We start from the raw sequence: 17,921 nt of genomic DNA on the forward strand, positions 1-17,921 counted from the left end.
TTTTACACATGTGCTTAACTCCCATTAACTTCAATGGGTTTTAAACATGTGCTTAACTGCTTTCCTGAATCAGGGCCTTAAAATGATTTTCTCAAATTCAATACACTGTAAATGCAAGTTCTCCAAATTATAGAAAATAATTCCTTTGTGAACCCTCATCCCGGGTCACTGCTCAAAAATTCCTCCTACAATTGGCTGTAAGGCTGGCCTTATGATTTCAGGACCTTACACTTCATAAAGAAAGCCAATTAACTGCTTCCACCTCCAGTCCTGCCACTGGAGGTGAAGTTAGGGAGGTCTTGTCAGAAAGATATTTACTCTCCCACTGATTTTGCAGCTGGAAATAGAAAGAGATAACTATCCTGTGGATGGGAGTGTTTCCATGGGATGTGGGGCCTCCAAAAAAGCACAGCCCCAAGCAACCACTTGCCTGGATTGTAATAAGGCTCAATACTGACTTTCCAGTTAAGATTCAAGTTTGCTTAAACTTTTTTCTGTATAAATAATGAGCAATAATTGCCCTCATTCACAACCACACCTCCCAATTTACTCAGTATGAGTTCATCACATGAGGCTATATCAGACAACCAAATTTTAAGCAGAATTCAGCATGGCTAAAAAGTTTTGCTTGAAAATTCATGGCACGATATGGCCTATGGCATGGAGGCAGGAACAAACCCTTCCATGTGTGCAGTATATGTTTTGAGATTCTAACAACAAATTGTGTTTATTTGTACCATTTATCAATTCACATGGATAGGTGCATTAAAGAATCCAGATTTTGCAACTGAATATTATTTTTTGAAATCATATCTGAAATTAGAAGAAACAAATTGGACTCTGGAATTCTTCCTAATTATTCCAGAAGTTCTACTGGCTTGCTATTGATCACCTTTCATTTCTAAGGCATTTATTTATGTAGTTCCTAATTCAGCAAATAGACAATGTTTTGCTGAATTGAAACCATTGAAATAAAAATGCAAATTTAGTTTGAAAGTATACAAAATTTGCAGTATACATAGCTGGTCATCGTGCCCAAAGAGGCTAATATACCATTAGAAATAAATTATTAGTTACAAGATAAATTAGATAAGCAACATTGCCAACTCAGAGTTGTCTGAAAGGGAAATTTTCATTGATTATTACAGTGCTGCCTGTGTAAAGACTGCAGGATTAGGCTTTTACACCTGATCCAAAGTGCACTGCAGTCAAAGGAAAGATTTACATTGATTTCAGTGGACATTGGCTCAGAACTAGAATATAGGTTGGGGAGCATGGCAATGATCTGAGACTCAGAAAGTTTCTTTTGGATGTTATAAGAACATGGAAACATATAAGAAATATCAGATTTACTTTCATATAAGAATAAGTATTTTTCTATTTAATGATAATAAGAAATTCTAAATGTTACCAACCTCAAAATATTCAGGTTCTTTCCAGTATTTGATATATGAGGCTTTGATGTGTTTTGTTGTTTCAACAGGGAAGGAGCCATAGAAGGTTCTATTTGGCTTTCAAAGAAACATTTTAAATGTTAGAATGACAGAGTAGCAGCCTGATTATAGGTTAAACATGTAAATTGTATTTTATGAAATAATTAAATGAATAAGTCACTAAAAGCAAACTAGAAGGCAAAAAAGTTTGGTTTTACATACCCACTGTTCGTTGTTTTCTGTAGCTGAGCCAGCTCCGGCTTTGCAACTTCCCACCCTAATTCTTAAAAGACAAAGGATGGCATATGGATAAAAACTGAAAATACGTATATGTACTAAATATACTTAGGCCCTCTCCTGCAAACAGTTATGTATGTGCTTTGTGCATCATAAGAAACCAAATGCCACCCACACCCACCTGCCTCAACAGGTGGGGGAAACTGATGGAGCTGGTGGGGAAAGGGACAGTCCCAGCAGTGAGGGAGGGAGACACTTGCTGAAGGACACCAGGTACCTCCTCCTGTGCTCATGCCCTACTGAAGTCTTTGGTACCCCTTGGCCAGTTGGAGGGGAGGGACACCGACTGGCTCACATCCCTCAGCTTCAGGGATATAACAGGGAGGATGAGCCATGTGAAGCCTCTTTTGGCTCCATTCCAGCAGCCTCATCCTGAACTAAGGAATCCAGCCTGACAGATGCTGTGGGTCTCACCAGTTGCCCATTTGGGGTCAGGAAGTAATTTTTTCTCTCATAAGGGTCAATTGCCAGAGGCACAGAGAGCTTTTTAGCCTTCCTCGTAGTACCTCCAAGCCACAGTAAATTAGGCAGAAATGCACTTAGTATCTAACAGAGATACTTGGTGGAGTTGCTAATTCAACACAACATGCAGACGGTTTCCAGTGCCATTAAAAGGATAAAATAAGGGTTCCAAGAGGTAAAAGACATGGGATTTTGCTGATGGGCGTTGGGCTCATGGGATAGGGTCAGACGTTGTGGCTCATGTGGGTGGAGGCCCCCGCCCTTCTGCACTCTCTGTCCCCTTGATGGAGGGGTGGGATTGGTAGGTCTCAGAGCAAGATGAGTCATGATGGGGGAGGGAAGGTAGGCCGAGGAAAGCGTAGCCCAAGTTTATGGGTTATTTGGTAGGAGTCTGTAACCCCTACACTGGAACAACTTAAAATGCCTGGTATATGAGAATATGGGTGATGGGTGGGTAGCACACCTCCCCTGTGTTTAAGTTTAATAAAATGTTTCACCCGGCCATTTAAAATCCATCCATGTGACTGTCTTCATTTCACTTCTGTGTCCAGATCAGTGGGGAATTTGGTTGATTGATATTACACAACTTTTTTCAAAAGTGAGTTTTAATTAACCTTTTTTTCTAACTGATGTTTAAGCTACCAGTTTTAGAACTGTCTGTAGTAAGCACAAAGAAGTTTTTATTTTAAGCAGTAATTGTAGGGATAACAATGATGACAATAAATAATCCTGGCAGAATTCTATGTCAGAGCCTTTTAAAAACACAGTATTGGGGACAGGTTATTTCTCTTTTACAAGACTACAATAGCACACTGTAAATGTTCCATCCTGTAACAAGGACCTTGAATTTCTATTGAAACCACCCAACACCAAAAGGTCACCATTTCAAGAGGCATTTAAATGCCAACATGCTACTTCATTCTCTAAAACAGAAAAAAGTCAACTTCCCTGCAAGCACACATTAAAAGGGCTTAATTATACAGAGGAGAAAGAAACTTACTGTGGGACAGAAAAGAGTAGAACATATTTTTCTTTCACAAAATGAATTTTTCTACAGAAAACTTAAAGCTTGCTTGTGAGCTCTAGATAAAGAATGGCTAAAACTTTAAAAAAATGTTGTTATAAAGTTAAAATTAAAATTGCCTTAAATGCTGTGTTTTTTTTAAATCTTATTTACCAGTTGTTCTAGCAGAAAAGTCATAACTATGAGTCACAGTGCTGGTACTTGGCTCATTTTTAAGTGGATTTGAAGTGAGCGGCTGTCTGGTTCTTTTTTTCTGATTGAACAGTGGTACAGGTAGACAACCTAAATATAAAATAACTGTATCATATACTGTTGGAAAGCCATGAAATCCTTCTGGCTAAGGGATACACAATTTACATTTTCCATTCGTAAAATGGGTAAATGATAATTACTTAATTAACATTTCTATCCATTATTATTATCTTTATTATTTATTTTATATCACCTGAAGGTGTGGTACTTCATAAGGAAGACAAGGGAAGAGTTTACAATCTAAAACCCCAGTCCTGCAAACACTTGCACATGTGCTAAACTCTTCACTCTCTGAATGGTTCCACTGAATTCAACATTACCACTATGACCTCAACCCTCCAGTAAGGTACATATTTAGTGGAACTCTATTTGAGCACAGGGGACTGGCTTAGTAGGAAGTGTTTTCAGAATTGAGTAAATACATTGATAAAATGATTTTCAAATTGTACAGTCATAAAAAGTATTTGATACCTGCTGTGCTACGAGATGAACTGTCACTTAAATTTCTCTTCATTTCTTTCACAATATCCAAATATCCAATAATTTATTCACTATTCCAAATTCTCCATGTGAAAGTTATATTTCAATTAAATCTGCCTGTAGGAAAAAAAAAACTAATTCACATTATAAATATAACTAAAGTACATGCAGCTTTTCATCAGCTTCACTTCATTATTTGTGTAACAGTTTATGTATATCAATTTAGGCACATTCTTAACTTTACTTGTGTGAGTAGTCTTATTGATTTCTGCGGTACCATTAATGTGCATAAAATTATACCACATGAGTAAGACTTTCCAGGATCAGGGCCCCAGTTATTACATTTTTGAAGTAAAATAAAATATTTTGCATAGTTACATCTATTTTGGTCCAGGTTTATTATTAATAAATTTAAACGTTCTAAAAAATCTTCCCCTTTGAAATGAAAACAAATTATAATTTTCAATTCAAAGGGTAATTTTGTATAAGTCCCTGAAAATAGGGAATTAAAATGAAAGTGATGACTTAACCATAACTTTAACATTGTTATAAAGTGTGGTGCTATAATAAACCCTGAAAAGTTAATTATCAAAATGGAATGCCTGATGGTTAAGAATAAGAACTGAAGGTTTAACTATTTTATGAAAAATAGTGCCACTGCACCCATTGCACACGATATGAAAATGAAAGAGATAAATTTGCTGTTCTAAAGAATACTGTATAGGCCCCAAACCTTTAAACACTTCCCTTTTGCAGCAGGCATTTGATATGACCAGAATCCATCATTATAAACTGGAGATTCTGTGGGAAGAATTAACAGAAATTAACTTTTAAAGTACATTCACATTTGACAAACACGAATTTTTATTTGCCATGCTTCCTTTCTGAGTAATCCATGACAGTATTATAAGTAGAAACAGTGAATATTTTATTCCTAGACCACACAGTTTGAGCTGCTATTCCATGTACATCATTTCACTTTAAATGTTTAAATGGCTTTAATCCCATCTGGCCTGGTGTCATATATTTGTGCACATAAAATCACTATAACAGAGTAATTACATTTTGCTCATTTCTGGATGTGATAGTTACATGAATTTTGTAAAACTTTTGTAAAATGATATGCAATTGTGGTACTATATAAGCAGTGTTGCCAACTTTCTTCATTTTATTGTGAGTCTTGAGATATTGGGCTTTTTTATTGAAGCTTCACCTACTGGAATCAAGAGACTGCATGAGAATCACAGCTTTCATTAAATAAATAAATAAAAGTATGTTTCTAGCCCTGGGTGCAGAGAAAAGCTTGAAAAAGTGAAGCAAGTCCTATATACCTTAAAGTCTCAGAAATCTAAAGAAAAGTAAAAAGAACCCCAAATTTATTATTTTTTAATCTTATTATTTTTAACCAATATTGTCATTTTGGGGGTCCTGACTCATAATTTTTTAAATGTTTGAATTTACAATTGCCATATCTGAGATACAAAAAAAGAGGACTTCCATAAAACTGGACAGCTGACAGTGTTTACTGAGTACCCTTACAGATTTCCCAGGACAGCTACCTCAAAAAAGTTATGATCCTGGGAAAACCTGGACAGGTAGCAATGCTACTTGGAGTTGGCCGTATTGTATAGGGGCTGATCCAGCAAAAAAATATTCTTGTGTGTTTATAGAATGGAGACCTTAATGATTACTAAAATTAATAATAATAATAATCACAATTATTTGCCCCGATTCTTAGCATATAAAATGCTGAAAATACTTATGTACATGCTTAACTATGATTTGTATAATGTCTTTCATGTTTGTAGGCTCAGAGCCCACCTACCTAATACATAAGATAGACAGACTATATATATATAGCTAATTTATAATCTAGTTTATGTCATGGACATCAATGACAGATGCACATGCATAAATTAGGGCAGAATTTGGCCCTGAGGTCTGTAACAGTTTGTATTTCAATCACTTTTTGGTGGTTCCATAACCCATCAATGAAAAAAAATGTGTGAGATTTGTAAAATGAAGCAAAATAAAAAGCATACAATCCTGTAATTTAATGTTATGGCCTCGGATCTTGCTGTGCTGTGTGTGATTTTACAGTGACTTTTATTTCCTGGAAGTTGAGGTAAAAACGTGTCCACTGCTAACGACTGAGGGACAAGCCCGTGACAGGACAAGGAGCTGAGGAGAAACTGGGGTAAAACCCGTCCCAGGGCTTAGGAAAGCGGGAAAACCCAGCTCCAGGATCAGGGTCTAAGCAGCTGGGCTGAAACTCTGCCCAGAGCTAGTGCACAGGGCTGAGCGAAGGCTGATATCAAGCCCGCCAAAAATCAACGGCTGGAACAAGCGGTTACTCCAGCGCGAGGGGGAGGCGGGAAAGCGCAGACCCAGCGCCCCATTCCGCCGTGCTCGCTCCTTCTCTGCACAGCTTGGGACTGGGGGAGACTGAGGAGGGTGAATGTGTGTGTGGAGGGTGGGGGGCTGTGTCAGGCACAGAGGATAGGAGGCACACAGCCCCGCGGGGAGAGCACAAGCTAAGTAGGGAGATTGGTTGCACAAAAAGAATAAACTCATTTCCCTTTGGATTTTATTGCATCTGGGCTTGCCTAGGGGGCGCCAGAAGCCCAACAGAAACATGCAATAAATCCTCCTGAACTCGAACTATACTGTATAAACGTATCCCCGTTCTCCAGCCTGTGACAGGCTTTCCCCTCAACAATCAGCTCTGGGCTGGATTTCACCCAAGCTTCTTTTCCCCCTTTATCCTCTGAGTGGCTTTTTCTTCAGCCATTAGTTCTGGGCAGGCTTTTACCTCTGCAAGAAAAAATATTATGAAACTAAATGAAGTACCTGGGAACCTCACAATTAAAACAATCACACCCAGCTAAAATAATGTAGATGTGTGTGTTTTTTAGAACTGCCCTTACCTTAAGCTCTGGGTGTTTTGCAAGATAGACAAATAGTATTTCATTAAAAAACTTTAAAAGATGTATAGGGCTTAATCTTTATAATCATCACTTAATAGGGCTACCAATTAAATATAAATGAAGGATTCATTTATTTGGTGGTGAAAAGGTCCAGGTGCCCCAGTTGTCTGGATAGGAAAACCATACCCAGTCTTTACAGTTACAGATATTATTAGTCCTATCATCTTCATTGTAATTTATTTAAGTGTAGAAGATCCACTCATCAGCCTAGTGCAGTAATTACTAGTTCACACAGGGGATACGAGCTAAAGTAGCGGGGTTTTGCCCCTTGCTCCTAGTCTGGCATGAGTTGTGTGCATTGCAGAGGAGTCACTCTCCTCCCCTAAGGAAGGAGTCCTCATTGTTTAAGTGGGGCAACGCTCTGTTCCTGTCTTTAAAGCAGTGCTGATAGGGGCAGTTCTAAGCACTATGATGCTTTAAGCAAGTTGGCAAATATCAATTCCTACCAGGCTGCACTGACCTATACAAGTAGTTACTGAACATTTTGCTGACCCTGGTATTTTGCTTTCAGGGGCAACTATCTGTTACAGTGGTAGATGCAGCCCTAAGTTAATATTCTTTGGAGGCAGTCAAGTTCAGCTTTCAGTCTTTAGGGCAGCCAGTCACTCCAACAGAGAGCATTGTGGGGGAGAATACACAGAGGAACCTCTATAAAATGGTTTAAACTAAATAGCTTTATTATCATTAGTAATAACTTTTCAAAGTCCTCCCAACCCTGCTCTTAAGGCTTTTGTACTGCCGCACAAATAAAAAAGCAATCATTACAGAACGCAAAAACAAAACTGCCCTAAAATGATATTGAAGAAGCCAAAATAAGTGCCTGAATAATTTTCCAGGGATACAAATATAGATGTTGGTGCACAACACAGTAATAACGGATTACATTGTTGTCAGCATCTTAACTCAGAAGAATGAAAACTCTTTAAATGTTTCTTTTTCATTTATGACCACAAATTCACTAGAGTTAGTACTGGGAAACCAGGAGTTAAACATTCTTCGGAAGTTAACTTGCTTTAAGGGTATAAAAGAAGCTTCCATGGCTTTAGTCCTAAACTCATGTTTGGAAATGCACTGTATCTTTTCTATTAAAGCTCTTCTTCTGAGACAAACTTCTTGCAAGTTAAATGAGGTAAGTGTATAAACAATTGCTGTGTTTCACTCTACCTCTTGCAAGGAATTATAAACATCATACATTCAAATATAAAAGAGAAACTGTGTTTACTAGCACTGTGTATTTGGATTTTACAGTTTACTTTCCAAAGTGCTGCACTGTTTAAATTCTATAAACAGGATTCAAAGTGTGAGTCATTTGTTCAGTCACTGTGTAAGTAATAACTTTGGAACCATGACCAAAAGCTATGGGGTCAAAGAATGATACAAAACAGTCTTTTGGTGTAAAATATAACTATTCTAGTTTGTTTAATATATTATTTACTACAGTTATCTTTCTTGAAACTATGTGACAAGTTACTAAAGTGAAGAAATAATACCATTAGGTGTCTGAATAAACATAGTCTATCCAGATTAGTTCACTACAAGGTTTAGTAAATCAGTATGCATAGGCTGAAATTTGAAGTGTAAATTTTATTATGTGAGTACACTTCCAGTAGATTTAATCATGATGTATGAATCCTGTGTTCAGCTTTCTTTTCTTATATCTATAACATATCAAATCTGTCTTAAAAAACCTTTCTCACATAGCAGTGAGGTTTCTGGATGATTGAAATATAAATCCTATATAAATTCTAACAGAAAGAAAGCGAATTTTGACAAAAATTATATTTTATATGCTTGAAATGTAGAGTTCATTTGTATCTCTGTGGTGTGCAGTGAGTCATTACAGAGTTGTAATTACAATTAATACAGATTACTCTTGCCTATAAAAAAGGTGTTTTTTCCTGCTGTGACCTTTTATTCTCCAAGTTATAATATTGTATGGTAAAAGCCTTTAGGAAAGGATGTGTGAAATGTTCACAATAAGGTGGGTTCCGGATAGTCTAGACTTGTAGAAGACCTTATATAATGGCTTGGGATTGCAGGTATAATGCTGGCCATAAAACATTGCCAAGATGCCATAGAACATATGTGACTGCTGCATAGTCTAATTTTCCTCTTTGAAAGTCCTTTGTGAATGGTAGTTATGGTGTATGTATTGGGATTATGGAACAATTCTGAAGTTGGAAAAAGGCAGGTTCTTGACCTCTGAAGATTTTGAGAGGTAAGTACAACTATTTGATCTTATGTCAGCTACATCCATCTATTTTTTGTATCATTAGAATCATAGAAGTTAGAAATGTAAAACACCAATTAGATAATCTGCACTGGCACAGAGGTCCAGGCTAACAGATCCCATTGCAACATTGGGGCCAAGAATATTACACTCTGATGTGAATATATTGAATTTTAATTTTTAATTAAGGCCCCTGCAGTCACTGTTCATTAGTTAAATATGATAAAACTGTCATATATATATACACACACACACACATATACATATACAAACAATAAACACACTTCAAGAAATCCAGCTATACTTGGATACCAACATTTCTTTGGTAGTTGACAGTAATGAGCTTTCAGCATTTTGTCTATCACAATACCTAAGATGTGAAATCATAACGTCATATTTTGTTGTGTATTTTTGCTTACTTTAAACCCATTTCTCTATTACATATTGTACTGGCTATGTGATATAAAACACACATGAAGTGATGCACAAATATACCTGGTACATCCAAATTGAAGTGCTAGCATTCTGTGGATTTTCAATGTAGAATGTGAACATTATTTTAAAGCACAAATTAAAAATTATATTGTTTTTCATTAGTATAGTATTTGATTATACACTGTATAACATTACAGACTGAGTACAGGAGTTAGTGATTGAACTATATGACTGTATCTTTAGCTGATTTATACATATTATGATCCAAATATGGTAAAAAGAAGGGCAGGGCTTGGGAAGGAGGAGTGTCAGTTTAGCAACACCCATGTATTGCAACAGAAAACTTGTAAGACTTGTTAGAGAAATGTTAATACACTTCAGTTAACATCTGGTCTAGACAGATCAAAAAGTCAAACATTTTCTGTCCTTTCTTAGGAACAAATGTTTTACTTTGCTATTATTTTCTGTTTTGATTGCAGCAATCATTAAAGCAGCTTAATAGAATGACTTCCTGTTATGTTGTTCATGAGGCTCCTGTACGAAGAGTTGCTATCTTTGGAGGGACTCATGGCAATGAGTTATCAGGGGTATTTTTGGTCAAGCATTGGCAAGAGAATGGAGCTGAGATTCAAAGAACAGGGCTGGAAGTGAGACCATTTATTACCAACCCAAGCGCTGTGAAGAAATGTACTAGATATATTGACTGTGACCTGAACCGAGTTTTTGACCCTGATAATCTTGGGTAAGAATAACTGTGTGCTTGTATATTTTTAGTTTTCTATCTTAAATGTTATCAGGAGCTTCTTTTATTATTTTATTGGTAAAATTTTTACATGAACACCAATAATCTTTTGACAGTGCAATCACATGATATCGTTCACTGACTTTTAACCCAGAAAGACCAAATAGAATGTACTTAGTTGATTCATTGTTTAAATAGTGCTTGTGCAACAAGAGACAAATTGTTAGAGGAAGTTAGACTATATTTAAAATCAATATAGAATTTGCTGTATTCATGTAAAGTTAAAGTATTGCTATTACTCTGAGTGACAGTCTCATTTCTCACATGTCTTGAAATAAACCCCTTGGGCATTTTAACTTTTGGACTGTTGTTAATGCCACTGTACTGGCAGCCACATAGCCAGTTGTTAAAACACAAAGCTATTTAAATATAGATAAATATGATATCGAGTGTCTCTGAGAAAAAAACAAATGTTATATAAATATTGAGAGTATTTTAAATTTCAGTTACATATAGTGTAGAATGAAATGTGAAAACAGTCAAGTTTGAAATATGCATAGTATGGCAAAATTATACAGACAAAATTGTCAATAAATTAAGTGATCACACTGTATTTCTTGATTTACATATCTAAAACAAAGTGTAACTATTCTGATTTAAGAGGCTTATTTTACAATGATAAATGACATTTTTAATGGAACTCTGTGTTAGCTCTGTTTGAGATATTAACCGTTCAAATGGACTTTGGTAGGTGAACCAAGCATTTTTAAGTATGATATATCTGCATGCTCAACAGATAATTATGCAACACAAAGGTCCTGATGGGAAAGGTGGATAACAGCAAAGATCATTTATATCATACATGCTGTATAAAAGTATTTGTCTTTACAATGCATCTATGCATTTTCATTTGACATTTTATCTAAGAGAGAATTGTTTTATTGGTAATGTCACTTATAAGGTAAATACTTGGCAAGAGACAAAGATCTGCACCAACTTTTTAACTGTTTATCCATACATATACTTATGCATTTAGAATAACTTCTTTGTCTTCCTGTTTATTATTTCACCTGCTTTGAAATTGGAATGATTTAATAAATGTACTGTCAGGTTATCTAATTTAAAGTATTTCTTCTAAAATGCTTTTTGTATAACTTTTACTAATATTTCTCAGTAAATCCCAACAGATTACTCAAGACTAGAGCATTAGTAAGTACATTTAGAAGACTATTATACTTTTTTTTTCTGATGTGGAGACATACAGTTACCAATGGCTTTACAAAAATAGAGTGTGATATCCCAGCCCCACTGGAGGCAATGGCATAGCTCTCATTGACTTCAATACAGCAGGAGTTTACCTAGAGTACTTACATCTTTCCCCTATTCCAAGAAGTTCTCAATTTCAATTAAATTAAAGCACAAAGATAGTCTATAATTTTATATGACATCATATCCGATGCCATTTTACAATGAAATTAATAAAGTACAGTACATTCAACTATAATATCTCACAACCATAAACTATATTAAAAAGAACAGTTTGATTTAGTTTTAAAGACAGTGAGATGGAATTTACTAAAATCTTGAGGGAAAGAATTCCAGATGGAATCCATAAGTATCATCTGCTTTATGGAGCAAGAGGACCCAAACCAAGGGATCTTAAGAATCTGGTCAGAATATGAAAAGTAAGAAGTAGATCAAAAAGAAAACAAGCCATGAAAGACATAGATCAGGACCAAGGTCTAAGGGGATGAACTAACTCCTGAAAGACTTCTATGTTCAACAGATGCTGGATTAGGCCCTAGAAATGACTTTACATGGTGCATAACTCTTGTGCTGCCTTTCTGTACAGAGGGAGAATTTCAACCATTGTGAACTGGGAGCCATTGCAAAGAAGTAAAGCAGAAGTAATGTAAAATACCATTATAGATTAGGTGAAAAATCTTGCAAAATACTGATAGAGACATCAGCAAGACATATTGCCAAGTAGCATTAATACTTGTTAAGTTCAAGCACAACCTGTTACAGGTCAAACAGTTTGATGGGGTAGTTGTATATGGTGTATCAATTCTAATCAATTATGGAAAAAATCAAATGAAAAGGATACTCTAATTTTTGTTGACAGCAAAGCTATAGAATTTGTTAATTAATTTATTTGTACTAATATTAACAGCAGGCAAATCACAGAAGATATTCCATATGAAGTGAGAAGGGCTCAGGAAATCAACCATATCTTTGGTCCAAAAAATAGTAATGATGCCTATGACCTTATTTTTGACCTTCACAACACAACTTCTAACATGGGTGGCACTCTCATTCTTGAAAACTCCAGGAATAACTTTACAATCCAGATGTTTCATTATATTAAGGTAAAACTAATTTTTAGTAAACTATGAGAATAAATTTAGATTTGTATTTGAAACATATTACTGTATATCAACTTTGTGCCTTTATTTAAATACAGTTACGCTGTTTTGTTTTATTTTATTTTGTTAAAATGTTTGGAAAAGAATATTAAAACTAATTATAGAATGGGATATTTACTATCACAAAGAATTATTAAATTGGGTCCAATACTGGTTAGTACTGATTCCAACCTTTCATGATAACAATTGATATAGACAGCACTAGTAAATAAATTAATCTAATAAGACAAATGTGGGGCAGTAGCAAAAAATAACACACACAGCAAAATTAATAAAAACTTAAAGATCATTGGGTCTGTTTTTAAACTAGTCTGTCATAAAGCTGGAAAAAATTGTAGACTGAATGCAAAATGTTGTAAGACATCAGTTATTTAAAATGCAGACTTTAAAAATGGATGGAATAAGGCTATGACAAAAGAAACCCTGATATACATTGGCTGCAGTACTAATAAGTGTTGGAAATGTTTAATCTTGTTGGTATTGCAAGTGACACACATTTAGGGTGAGATTTTCAAAAGTGCTCTATGTTGGCCTGTTATCTTACTGAAGTTAACGGTAAGCCTCCGACTGTCTTTAATGGGAGCAAAGTTAGGTCAATATGGTACATTTTGAAAATCCCCTCCCCTTAATTCATCTACTTCAAGATAAGATATTTCATATACTTTGACATATGATATTTAATTTTCTTTGTGTCCCATCCCTCTGTTTATATACTGTTCAAAGATGTGGTCAGTTTATGTGTAAGAGTATATGAAGATTGACATACATCTAATCAAAATGTAGAAATGATAGGCAGTAATCTAGAAAGGAATGGATAGGAAGGTTTTCTGCCAAGACATAAAAAAGAACTGGGCTAACTCACTACATGTGTCTCATAGAAGAATCAAACCATAGCTAGAAGAAAAATATTTGAAATCTGTCCTAAAGCAATTTGATTCTGGGTAAATTAAGACTGGAACTGTGTTCATTAATATCAGCGTGCAGCAAAGTTCAGTGGAGCATGCCTGACATGAGCTAAGTGAAAGCAGACCAACAAATATAGCTTTGTATATTTTCTAAAGATGTCCTACTTATTTTAGGGCCATGAAATAAGAGCAACATATTGAAGACATTGTGTAAATCACTTCAGCATCAGCGGTCTTTTGTAGCGCAACATTTTTAATATTTGCATAAGAAAGACTTTTTTTGACAAATCTTCACAGAATGCTTTGGCCCCAGAATGCTGTCCTGTTTTCCTGACTGAACATCCTAACTTGAAATATGCAACAACTCGATCTATAGCAAAACACCCTGTTGGTAAATATGAATGTTGAGACCACTTTCCAATCCCCAGAAATTATTAAAATAGATGCCTGTCTCCAGATCTTTTTCTTTTTAAGTTGTTTCTTTAAGTTAAACAAATTTCTATAATGAGCTTCATCCACCTGCTTTGTAATCATATGGGCTTGATTTGGTAAATAAATGATCCATTCTGCATTCTAAAGTGTCCCCCCCTTTTTTATACTCAAACAATCCTCTTTTTATAAGAATAATATTTTATTGGAGATATTGATAATATTTTAGGATAGAAAGTAAATTATATTGTTTGATTATAAGCATTACTGATATTAACTCAGAAGAAGTATTTATTTCTCATAAATAAAACTAGGATGAATGTTGATTGTTAACCAGAAAAGGGATGGTGGGATAAAGTGGCTAACCTGTTCATTTATACTACAATAGACAGGATAACATTAGAGAAATATTGCATTATTTTGCCTCCAATGTTAATTAAACTGGTAATTCTAAAACAGTAAGCAGAGACACACACAGGCATGTATATTTTTAGTGTGCATTCTATACATGTGCCATACAATGGCTATCAATATCTCCCTCACTTGTACACAGGTGTGGAAGTTGGGCCTCAGCCCCAAGGAGTTCTTAGAGCTGATATTTTGGACAAAATGAGAAAGATTATCAAACATGGCCTCGATTTTGTGCACATTTTTAATGAAGGTATAGTAAATCATGCAAGCATGAACACTCATATTCTCTGCTAGTAACTCATTGCAAAAGAGTAGATTTTTTTAAATAAATGAAGCTACAGCATTTTGCAATGAAACAAATGCAACTCATATTTTGTATTATTGTAGTATTAATAGTAAGTTCATTCATACAGTCTTTAATAAATTATTTACAATTTATTTTACTCATTCTGAATTACAGCATGATGAATAATTATATAAGAATGTTGGAACTGAGAATTGCACTTAAGCCTTAAGAACTTCTATTGTTAATGTCTTTTGCCCTTTTTTATTGAATCTTGAGAATCTAGAACTATGGTGAAACTTGATTCTACAAAAAGCAACAGAGAGTCCTGTGGCACCTTTAAGACTAACCGATGTATTGGAGCATAAGCTTTTCGTGGGTGAATGCCCACTTCGTCGGATGCATGTAATGGAAAGATATATATATCTGCCCCTGGAAATTTCCATTACATGCATCCAACGAAGTGGGCATTCACCCACGAAAGCTTATGCTCCAATACATTGGTTAGTCTTAAAAGTGCCACAGGACTCTGTTGCTTTTTACAGATCCAGACTAACACGGCTACCCCTCTGATACTTGATCCTACAAGATACGTCATAGAAATAAAGTGGTAGTTCACAACTGTGTTCACAACTTATTGTATAGTAAGTGTATGCTGAGAGTGCTATATAAAAAAGAAACATTTATAATGAGCAGCTTATTCATTTCCATTTCTTACTATACCTTTGACTCTCATAAAATAATTTGAAGTAATAAACTTTTGTTATGCACCTATACGAAGTCAAATACAGAGTTGTTATAAATTAAAATATCTTTGTATTGGGAAAGTTTTTGCTTGACTGCTGATTGTCAGTTTATTCTTGAAGCAGTGACATAGGCATGCAAGAACTGCATGCATTCCCATCAATATCATTCCTTAACTATTAAATAATGCTGTCAGATTTTATGAATTCCTTATCTACAAAATGAATTTATTACTGTGTATGCAGTGATTGAGATCCCTGATTTCAACAATACTGTTCAAATTTAGATCCAGATTGTTATGCAACGCTAAGCAACTGGGTCGTCTTTCAGCAACCTGACCTTCATGGGATAGGAAATCTGGAGCTAGACATATTCATATTACTTGAGTTAATTACTAACTGATAAACTATGAACAGATACAAATTAATGACTTCAGTCATTCTAAATAAAATAGTAAGTTAGGTGTATTATTTAACTGGGAATTTGCTGACATGACATTTAAAAATATATTTATCCTTTCTAGGAAAGGAATTTCCACCATGTACAATTGAAATTTACAAAATAATGGAAAAAGTAGATTATCCCAGGAATAAAAATGGTGAAATTACTGCTGTTATTCACCCTAGCCTGCAGGTAAAATCTATCATTCTTCATTTACAACATTTGTATAGGTATTCCATTTGATGTTTGGTTTATAGTATAGTATATGGTATATCATCAAATAAGATATTTACTATTATGTCAAACCCAACAGTGGAGAGATTGAGTGTTTCAGAACCATTCATATAAGTTTTATAACTAATGGTTTACAGTATTTCAGTAATTGATTGGGAAGTTCTAAACTCAGTTTTGAACAAAAATTCAAGGAAAAGTATGGTATACTTTCATTCTCAACAGGTACTTCCAATTTTGGGAGCCAAACCTTTGAGAAACCTTGGGCCTAATTTTCAGAGTTGCTGAGCATTCACAGTTCCCATTTATTTCAACTGGAATAGTGAGTGCTCAGCACTTTTAAAAATCAGGCCCAAGATGCCTAAGGTCCCAAATCAGTGGAGCTTTGAAAGTTTTGGCCATAAACTGTACAGAGTAGTATAACTATGCATAATAAACTTAAGAATCTTATATGAAAGTTGTCAAAAATATTAAAGTGAAAATATAATATATTTTCTAACATAATCTAATCTCCTATAAGGATCAAGACTGGCAACCACTGAACAATGGGGAGCCTATATTTTTAACTATTGATGGAGAGACCATTAATTATGAAGGGGATTCTACAGTATACCCAACATTTGTGAATGAGGCTGCATATTATGAAAAGAAACAAGCTTTTGTAAAAACAGTCAAAGTAAAACTTACTGCAAAAGGTATCAGATCCTCTTTGTCTTAGAACTAGGACATTTGTGAAAGATTATAAAACTTTTTTAGACATACGGCCAAATTCATTGCTGATTTCTACTCCATGTAATCCAGGTGAAGTCAGTGGGGATTTATGGACCATAAATCAATGCAGAAATTAATCCTTAATTTAAAATTGTGTATTAATTAATTTTGCTAAGCACTTTGAAGATGAGAAGCACTTTTGAAATGCAAAGTATTATTTTTAGTCATGTTCAACAGTTTATTGCAGATACTAAAAATAAATATTACTAGTTTATATAGCTAATTATTTAATGCATTCTGCAAAATTCTGTCTACATAATATACCAAATTATTGATCAATGTGTTATAAACTTTTATCTAAAGATTTTCCTACATTCAAATTTTAAATCTTTCCCAAATGTTATTCAGAATTGTGCAACCTGAAGTCTACATTACTGAAAAAATGCACACTGTGTTAGGAAACGTTTTCAATTTGAGTAAGAAAGTTACTCTGAATAAAATAAAATGGAAACCAGGTACGCTTAAAGTATTATCTAGTTAATGTTAAAGACAAATAAATCAAAAATTGATTTTGTTGAGTTAATGGCATATGTTGAAATTAAATGTTATGTGCCCAGGAATTTACTGGTACAATATTATACTTCATGGTCAGTATTTGTGGAAAGTGTAAGAATTTTTGATGAAAATTTGATAAAATTTCTGCAGCAATGAAAATATAAAGCGTTCTGAAATTGCAAAGTTTTTCAGTTACATCTACATGTTTTCTGGTTATGCCAAAAGAAGGACAGGAGACATCTGACATTGGTTTAATCAGGCCGCAATTTTATTAGATGTTTGGGACTACCTGGCAGATAACTGTGTACACTGCAGGTAACCCCATGTTTATTCCATAATTACCTGGGGGGCTTTTACCAGCTCCCCCTCTTTTTCCATCCATGTCCCTCTAGCAAATCCATTGCCTGGACCTTACCATACCTGGGGTGAGAGGTTTCCACCAG

General features: G+C 34.8%; 2 protein-coding genes across 2 annotated transcripts in view; one reads left to right on the forward strand and one right to left on the reverse strand.

The window, feature by feature from the left end:
- SPATA22 (spermatogenesis associated 22) overlaps positions 1-17,921 on the reverse strand; it is a 28,752-nt gene that overhangs the window by 6,994 nt on the left and 3,837 nt on the right. The window contains exons 2-6 of the mRNA XM_029912490.1: positions 4,682-4,749; positions 3,940-4,065; positions 3,370-3,498; positions 1,656-1,716; positions 1,416-1,511 (exon numbers count right to left, since the gene is read on the reverse strand). Of these exons, the coding sequence (XP_029768350.1) occupies positions 1,416-1,511; positions 1,656-1,716; positions 3,370-3,498; positions 3,940-3,982 (329 nt within the window). The 5' untranslated portion in view covers positions 3,983-4,065; positions 4,682-4,749. The remainder of the gene's footprint in view (positions 1-1,415; positions 1,512-1,655; positions 1,717-3,369; positions 3,499-3,939; positions 4,066-4,681; positions 4,750-17,921) is intronic.
- ASPA (aspartoacylase) lies at positions 6,680-17,681 on the forward strand. The gene is made up of 7 exons (XM_024211273.3): positions 6,680-8,064; positions 10,080-10,342; positions 12,516-12,711; positions 13,971-14,064; positions 14,656-14,763; positions 16,064-16,173; positions 16,733-17,681. The coding sequence occupies exons 1-7, from the start codon at positions 7,786-7,788 to the stop codon at positions 16,928-16,930; spliced, it is 1,248 nt and encodes a 415-aa protein (XP_024067041.1). The 5' UTR covers positions 6,680-7,785; the 3' UTR covers positions 16,931-17,681.

Source organism: Terrapene carolina, unplaced genomic scaffold (genome assembly GCF_002925995.2).
Source record: "Terrapene carolina triunguis isolate 2854851 unplaced genomic scaffold, T_m_triunguis-2.0 Scaffold231, whole genome shotgun sequence".
Classification (NCBI taxonomy): domain Eukaryota; kingdom Metazoa; phylum Chordata; order Testudines; family Emydidae; genus Terrapene; species Terrapene triunguis.